Source organism: Glycine max, unplaced genomic scaffold (assembly GCF_000004515.6).
Source record: "Glycine max cultivar Williams 82 unplaced genomic scaffold, Glycine_max_v4.0 scaffold_102, whole genome shotgun sequence".
Lineage (NCBI taxonomy): Eukaryota > Viridiplantae > Streptophyta > Magnoliopsida > Fabales > Fabaceae > Glycine > Glycine max.
In genome coordinates this window covers 62,484-71,773 of record NW_024464753.1, presented here as the reverse complement: position 1 = coordinate 71,773, position 9,290 = coordinate 62,484, and the positions used below count along the sequence as shown (strand labels likewise).

At 32.6% G+C, this 9,290-nt stretch overlaps 1 protein-coding gene and 1 non-coding gene across 2 annotated transcripts; both read right to left on the bottom strand.

Annotated features, from left to right (window-relative positions):
• Positions 1–540: 540 nt before the first annotated feature.
• Positions 541–9,290, bottom strand: LOC100804617 (uncharacterized). The gene is made up of 4 exons (XR_005890608.1): positions 9,044–9,290; positions 1,534–1,726; positions 1,071–1,135; positions 541–945 (listed from the first exon to the last, which is right to left on the bottom strand). It is a non-coding gene; the product is annotated as an uncharacterized protein (transcript).
• LOC100815494 (receptor-like protein EIX1) lies at positions 1,791–4,827 on the bottom strand. The gene is given in 2 exon segments (XM_041013716.1): positions 1,791–3,470; positions 3,473–4,827. Coding segments are annotated over 2 exon segments (2,073 nt in total). The 5' UTR covers positions 4,542–4,827; the 3' UTR covers positions 1,791–2,466.

The window sequence follows — 9,290 nt, the reverse complement described above, 5'->3', positions numbered from 1 at the left end:
TGATGCAAGGTACCGATCAAGCTAAAGGGAAAGTTTTATCGGACTGCGGTAAGACCGGCGATTTTGTACGGAACAGAATGTTGGGCGGTCAAGAGCCAACATGAGAATAAAGTAGGTGTAGCGGAGATGAGGATGTTGCGGTGGATGTTGCGGTGGATGTGTGGTAAGACTCGACAGGATAAAATTAGAAACGAAGCTATTAGAGAGAGGGTTGGAGTAGCGCCTATTGTAGAGAAGATGGTGGAAAATAGACTTAGGTGGTTTGGGCATGTAGAGAGAAGACCGGTAGACTCTGTAGTGAGGAGAGTAGATCAGATGGAGCGAAGGCAAACAATTCGAGGCAGAGGAAGACCAAAAAGACTATAAGAGAGGTTATCAAAAAGGATCTCGAACTTAATGATTTGGATAGAAGTATGGTACTTGATAGAACATTATGGCAGAAGTTGATCCATGTAGCCGACCCCACCTAATGGGATAAGGCGTTGTTGTTGTTGTTGTACTTGTATCCTCCCAAGATATTCTAAGAATGAATGAGTTAAGTTGAACATGGAAAAACAAATATTCATTAAGATGTTATGGTTTGATTATCCCAACAACTTTTCTCCCATGATTCAACTTGTTGAATTGAGCTTTCCTTTCTCTGTAATGTTGCATACAAAGTTGGAGGGTCAAAAGGGGCAGGCATGGTGCAAGGGTCGGTATTTGCAGGAACCTTGACCAATGATTCCATCATAAATTTCTTTACTGATCCTTCTGCTCCACAAACCATTGACTCCACACATAGTTCTGTAGCATTAGCACTTATGGAGGGTTTGTATCTGAAGAGTTTAGCATATGAATTCAGGAGATGAAACATGTAGTCGTACACGTAGAGTGGTAGAGTCACATGACAGAATGTATTTTTGACTGACTGACCAAGCAGAACCTTCAATGTACACCTTATATCTGCACGATCATGATTGAATTGAAACATTTATTTATTGATAAACTGAACATATATATCCAATAACAAAAATATATTTTACATATAATTACAACTGAAGCATGAATGGACAGTTTTAATGTTATACCTATAAGTGCATTGACTTGGCAAGTCTGATTTGCTGAACCCCTCTTGTGATTCTCGAAACCAATCCTGAAACAAAATTTTCATTTGTCAAGAAGGAAGCTATATATGTGGCTTTATTGTGAGTCAATTAACAGACAAAATATATTGTTCAGAAGTAAAAAATCAGTAATGTTCAATAACAGGTTATTTCCTTTGATTTTGAATGTACTTTTAAGTTGTGTATGAATAAAAGATTAAAAGTTAAAAAAGTGTATAATGTTATATACAATATTGATACTGGCCATTGTGTTGCTTGAATTTGCCTGTTATTTCTAGTTTCTGCACACCATGTGCTTAAGCCAATTTTATATAATGAAACTTTTGCTTATGAGAAATATTACATACAAAATTAATTTTTTCATATCCAAATAATAAAACTACTTTCAATAAGTGTAATCAAACAAAGCTAATAAGAAGTGTGATACCTGGGCAAATAAACGAGCATTCCAATCTTGATTTTCAGAAACATTGCATTTCATGAGATCTTGTCTGGTTTGAGCAACAGCTGGATTACCTTTCCAGTAAGCATAAGGCTCTCTGTTCAGCCATGGTATCCTCGTAGTGCCTTCTTTCAACCCTCCCAACAAAATATGCCATGGCTTTATATTAATCTCTGCCCTGTGCACCACACATACAATACTTTTTACTTATTTAAAAATTAAGGTCGCCTTAGGTGATTGTCAATTTTCAATTTTCCGTTTTAAAATATAATTTCGAAATACAAACATGTTCAACAAAAATTGCACTAAGTTGATTTTTTACATCTTTCTGAAATGGTTTTGCATATAAATCATCAAACTTCTATTATTTATACTGCTGCCCTGCCTGTTTTTTTCTTCACTTTCATTATTTTTTACCTTTTTTATTATTTTTTACCTTCTAAAATGAAGATAATGTCTATGTTGTTCAAATAACAGTATTAATTGTATTAAAATAGTTAATATTAAAAAATATATTAGTAAATATAACATTGTTGTGTTGGTGCTATTTACTGTGCATCAAAATATGTAAAAAATAATAATTAACTTGTAATTTGTATAGTTGGTATGGGTTGTTTTATCTATCCTGGATTTTGTTGTATCACACATATAATCATTTTATATATATATGGGCTATTATTGTCACTACCAAAAATGCTATTGACACTACCAAAGCATTTGAAATTACTTGGTTATCCTTAGTTCCATTTCCCCACACCTCCTATCCTTCCCCTCTTTACGTTCAGCTACTCTCCCTCTTTACATCCAAAAACAGAATTTAAATAAGGCTCTCAAATTTGAAAAAAAAAAAAGAAGATAGCAATGACTACAAATTGATCAACCTGCCAATAATAAAACTTCGGAGTATTCTAAGCAACACTAAACAGTGATACTACCTAAGCGAAAAGATTGAAGTTTGAACCACACATGATCAAGGAAATGAAAATAGGCATACCGCCATGATCTACAAATCAGCAAAGGAGCAATCACTATCCAGAATCCCACAATAAATCCAATTGTCATACTGACAAAAAACCAATTACTCCATGCCATCACTTCCTTCATAACTATGGGTTTTCCCATTGGAGCTGCAGTTTATGGCAGTGGTGGACCACATAGATTGTTGCCGATGAAGCTGGAGGCATTAAAGGTTTGCAATTGAGTTCCTGTTGGAATATTTCCCTTCAAATGATTGTAAGACAAGTCTAGCATGCTCAGAAAGCTCAAATTTGCAATGCTTGGAGGGATTTCACCAAAAAGTTGATTCCTCGAAAAATCAATGGACTGTAATGATCTCATATTACCTATACCTTGTGGAATATGACCAATCAATTGGTTGTGGGACATGTTTAAAAAATTCAATCCATTTAGATATGTGATTTCTCTTGGTATTTCCCCTAATAACTTGTTACTTGACAGATCAATGCTTGTTACCAAACCCAGAATGTTTCTGTACTCATCTCCTCTTCCTTTCAGCCATAGTAGCACACTAACTATACTTTGCCTGGAAGAGTAATACCTACCACCTTGTGCTTGAGAATAGATACGAGGATCTGTACTTTGGTTCTTTAGTGTCATGGCACTCAAGTTACTGAAACAGCTCGGTATATTGCCAGACAGATTGTTTTGTGCAAGGTCTAAAACCTGAAGATGACTCATCTGACATATTTCATTTGGAATGTGGCCGGCAAAACTGTTTGATCGAAGGCGGAGGATTTTCACATTTAAGAGGTTTTCTCCAACCCATGTTGGAATAGTTCCTGAAAGATTATTTTCCCCAAGGTCCAAGGATATCAATTGGTTATTCTTCTTCAAACTGGTTGGAAATATTCCAGAGAGTGTGTTGTTACGAATTTGTAAAGACTGCAGCTCTGCCAAGGAACCATGGATTGGGGTAAGTTCCCAACAAAATGGTTGCTTTGTAAATTTACATCCGCAAGAAGTGTCCAATTCATCCAGCAATCAGGTATCTCTCCTGACAAATTATTTGATGCAAGATTCAGAAATTCTAATCGCATTGGCTCGTCCTGATCGTTACATAAAAAGTCATTCATGGATTCAGAGAATGAATTGCTTGAAAGATCTAACTGAAACACATCACTTGAAAGATAGGGTAATTTACCACACAAGTGATTTGAGCTTAGATCAATAGTTGGGATAGATATTGGATTCTTTAATGTAGTCCCAATCTCACCATGGATATGATTACGAGAGAGGTTTAAATACAAAACCTGAGAAAGTGCTTCCCACATCTGTGTGGGAATAGAATCGAAAATCCCCGTGTTAGATAGTCCAACATATTCAAGTTGGTTTTGTGACTGAATCCACAATGGAAAGCTGGGACCTAACTGCCATGATGTCACTTCCAAATAGTTAAGTTGAAAATTAGGAATCCAATTGGGACCCACTGTTAAAGTGAAATTGTTTCCTGATGCATGAATCTCCGTCAAGCTTGTAAGATTTGCAAGATCATCTTCCTTGACAACTCCGTGAAAAAGATTGCCGTCAATATGAAGAGATAACAATTTAGAGAGTGATCGAAGACTTTCAAATGGATTTCCACTGAATTTATTCATAGAGAGATCGAGATATCTTAATGATGAAAGTTTTCCAAATGATCTAGGAAGAGCACCACCAATTGAGTTGTTGGAAAAAAGTAACGTGTCAATATTTTTAAATGCCCCAATATGATCTGTCAGATTGCCTGAAAGTCGTGAACTCTGAACTGCAAGTCTTGTGAGTCCATGGGAAATACAAGGAGCAAGAATTTCTAAAAGTTCATTAACCTGTTGGTTGAGTTTGAGATATGATAAATCTATCACCCTTAAGTTGCAGAGATTACCCAAAGAAGTTGGAATGTTTCCTTCAAGTTGATTATGTGATAAATCAAGTTCAACAAGAGAAGTCAAATTTCCCAGGGCATCAGAAATAGTCCCATGCAAGTTGTTGCCCATTAGGTTGAGGAACTTGAGACGATGAAGACCGTATAAGCAATCAGGTATAGAAGATGAGAATGAATTGAAAGACAAGTCAAGATTTTGAAGAAGTGTGAGGTTTCGAATACCACCAGGAATCGGACCTTGGAAGCCATTATCCAGTAATTGAAGAGAAACAAGTTTCTTCAATTTGAATATCCACTTGGGACAAAAGAAATGGCAGGGGAATAACTAGTACGGGAAAGATGGAGGGTTTGCAGAGATGAGAAGTTGAGCAAGGATGGTTCATTGTAGTGAGGGAGTTTGCATCCTGACAAATATAGGTGGGTCAAAGAAGGAAGAGATTGGAGAGTGTGTAGCCAATGAAATGCTTTGGATAGGTTTGCATAACTCAAATCAAGATATTCAAGCTTCCACATACTTGATACCCATTCTACATTTTCAGCTAACAGAGGTTCGAGATCAAAATAACCTCCGAGGTCAAGGTAGACCAAATTGGAGAGATTCCCAATCTGAGATGGAATCTTCCCCATGAATCCAGTAAGAGAGAGGTCGAGGTGAGTCAAGGAGGTCATTGCACAAAGGAAAGAAGGAATTGCCATACCTTCAAAATAATTGTGGCTCAAGTCAAGATATCGAAGCTTAGAGAGATTCCCGATCTGAGAGGGTACTGTTCCGTTGGCAACATCTGAACTCAGGTCAAGATACACCAAATTTGAGAGATTCCCAATCTGAGGAGGAATCTTCCCATAGAATCCAGTAGCAGAGAGGTTAAGGTGAGTCAAGGAAGTCATTGTCCCAAGGAAAGAAGGAATTGACATACCTTCTCCAAGAAATGTATTGCCGCTCAAGTCCAAGTAATTCAAATGCTTTAAATCAGCCAAACAAGGACTTATCTCTCCACCAAAGCTCCATCTCCTATAAGCTTCAATATCATAGAAACTACCGTAGCCATAGCCATGATAGAAAGCAGAATCTGAAGAGTTGAGGTGAAGCTGAAGAAGATGGGAAGTGATGTTGTGGCAGAGGACTCCATACCAGTGGCAACAGTTGGTATGATTATGATTCCAAGACCAAAGCCTATTTGAAGGATCTATGAGATTATTCTTAAACTTCAAAAGTGTCTCACGCTCACTTGGGATGCACACACTCTCTCTGCATGGTAAGCTCAACAACCAAAGCTGGACAAAGACAAGAATATAAATGGAGGAGGAATTCATGATCATGCAACGCAAATATAGAAAACGAGTGTTTTTTTTTTAGAGCTGATCGAAACAAGTGTTTTTTTTTAGAGCTGAAACAAGTCTACTTCTTGCTTCTGCATATTAATAATCAAACTTCTATTATTTATACTGCTGCCCTGCCTTTTTTTCTTCACTTTCATTGTTTTTTTTACCTTTTTTTGTTATTGTGCCTAATTCTAAATTATCGACTTAATTATCCAATTCTCCCGAATTAATTCTTAGAATACGAAATTTTTTGTATTTACTGTATCAATCTCCCTTTTTAAAATTCCTATATACACTAAATTCATAAAAAAATCAAAATTAATAACAAAGAAATATGATTTATTCTTGTGCTGAATACTAACATAAGAAACATTCTTTTTGGTACAGTTTTTTATTTTTTTTACAAAAATAAGTAAGAATCATTTTATTTTAATTTACACTATAATCTGCTTAAATGAAAATTTGGTGTCATTAAAATTCAAATTTTAACTTTTATTTAATCAATCCTTTCGTTAAACTTTTGTTGCGTACAAAAGTCCAATATTTTTTTAAGAAAAAAATCAAGTCTTCTATTTCATCAAATCCCAACCCATGATTAATATTAAATTATCAAATTTTCAATATTCAAACTAAAAATAATGTAAAAGAAATTGTCTTCTAAATCATAGCTCACACCATCAAGTTAATCTCAAGGTTTTCCATTTTTTCATCTTGAACCTTTGGACACTCCACAAAGTCCAGCCATGATGTTAAGGTCTGACTTCTTCAACTTGAACCATAGATCACTGCATTACTTTTATATCAAACAAATGTTGCGAGTTAAGTAAAGCAAGGAAAAAAAATATAATTGATGAATAAATCAATTATAGGAAAAGTGTTTACTTTAAAGATAATTTTGGTTAAAAAAATCTATAAAAAAAATTATTTTGTTCTAAGCTAGCTATTTAATTTTGATCAATTTTTCAATTCACAAAATAATATTCTTCTTATATGTGAAAAGACTAATTAATCTTCATTGTCATTAATGATTGTTGTGTTGTCTATTTCTAATTGTTTTTTTAATCATAATATTATTTTCTTTTTTATTAAAAATTTATTAGTGAGATACAAAGAAGTTTAAATTGCTTGTTTAGCTTGGTCTATCATAATTATTGAGATCATAGTTTTTCCTTTTATAAGTCTTGTTCCAAATTTCTCCATGTATTGTAGATCATATTTAACTTAAAAAGTAAATTAGAAGATCTACAAAGAAGTGTGGCATGTTTTTTAAATTATAAAATTATGGTCCTAGCTATTTATTGTTAGACCACAAGTCTTCATATATTAAAGTTTTTGTCTAAATTTCATTTATGGTGATAGTTTAAGAATACTGATAGAAGAGAAAAATAAATATACAACTTATTGAAATATCTAACTCAATTAATTGAGGAATACATCAATTATAGGAAAAGGGTGTGCTTTAAAGACTATTTCTATTAAAAAATCTATAAAAAAATTATTTCGTTCCAATCTAATTATTTAATTTTAATCAATTTTTCAGTTCACAAAATAATATTCTCTTATATAGGAAAAAAAGACTAAATTTAATTATCATCAATTGGAAAAGTTATTGTGTCATGTATTTCTAATTGTATTCGAACTTGAATATTATTTTATTTATCATATAAAAATTAATTATTTATATAAAAGACATAAAAAGAATATTAACTTTTTTTCTCAAAAAAAATCAGTATCATATTTTATGTTTTTTACAAGTTATCAACTTAAATAAGAGGAGAAACATAATTTTAATTTTCATTTTACTTTTTAAATAATTGCAAGTGTCAAATTTAAATAATCATGAGAATACTCATGTTTAATATAATATTCTAAAAAAAATCCATACGATAACTTAAACAATCTACAAAGAAATATAATTTATTCTTGTGTCAAATGCTAAAACAAGAAACATTTTTTATTTTAGTTTACCGTATAGAATTGCTTAAATCAATGAAATTTTTATTTTAAGAAAATATTAATGATTTTATATCAAAGGTAATTAAATTTGGCTTAATTAATCTTCAAATTTTAACTATTATTCAAATCAATCCTTTCGTTAAACCTGTACATGTTAAGTAAACAACAAAAAGTCTTGCCTTATAAAATTCAAACATTTTATTACATGTGGTTTGAACCCATAATTAATTTTAAACTATCAAATTTTAATTATTCAAAATAAAAGAAATGAAAACAAAATTGACTCCTAGACAAACCGCTGGCCACCTGATTGTTGCCATTTATTTCTTTTACTCTTTTTTTTGTTTCTTTTATTTTGTCCAACTTTAACTTTAACTTTAATTAGTGAGGCTCACGCGGATTTGTGCTTTTTAAACTTTCTTTTCATTTTACCTTACTTTCTGTGTAACAACCAAGAGGAAACATTCAACACGCAAAGATGAATTCAAAATTCAACACGGATTCAAATTATTTAAAGACCACTGTGTAGCAGCAATTGTTTATGAAGTTTCAAATTATTTAAAGACCACTGTGCAAGAAGAAACATTCAACAGGCAAAGATGAATACAAAATTTCATTTTTAAAGATCACTCTGTAAAAGAGACGACGTCTAAGGTGGATCATTGTTGGAAACAAATTTGGCAGCTGTTTTTTTATTATCTTGTACAATCCCAGCGTTTTCTCTGAAAACTAAACCTTGGCCAATTCTGAACAAATGAATTATGATCGGTTTGGTTTTGTATATTTTTTTTCATCTCAAACTATTTTTTTTTATGAGAACTAAATAAGAATTAAAGAAATAATTAAACAAATTCAAAATGTCACATTTTCTAGACTCTTCCCACTACTCAAATCTCACATTAATTAAATCATTCATTTCTAAACTCACTACTATCCTAAAGTAGTAAAGTCCCTCTCATCCTTCATAATTCCCTTTAAATCTATTGAGTAAAGATAGAGACAGAATAAAGAATAATTCGAATAAAGACAGTAATGGCCGATGGCGTGCCGTTTTGTGCATTATATGATGTGGTCCACAATTTGAAACATATATAAATTATATTATATATGTCTAATTTATATTATGGAAAATCATAATAAAGGTCTAATTATATTATTGAAAATACTATTTTTACATTTCACAAGATAAATGTCTTATTTATTATGTCTAATATAAATTATACTAGATAAATGTCTAATTTATATTATTGAAGTTCAATGAATAAATATTTTTGCATATATAAAATTATATCTTGGATTTTATAACAAACAATTTAAATTGTGAAAATAAATTACCCTTCACCAGCAGCAAGGTCGAAGCAGCTTTTGTAGCACTGAGGGAAGCAAAGGTTTTGTGTGAAACCACTTTCCATAAGAGAATTGATGAGATTCCAAAGGATTTTCTGTCCAACCAACAAGCCTTGATGCATTTCTCACTTTCAGTATGCCCCTTAATTTGTTTTTCAGCCGAAGTCCTGCACGTGTAAGCTTCTTCCCCTGTTCTCTTCACATGCTAAGAACATATTTTTAAAGGGAAATTCTT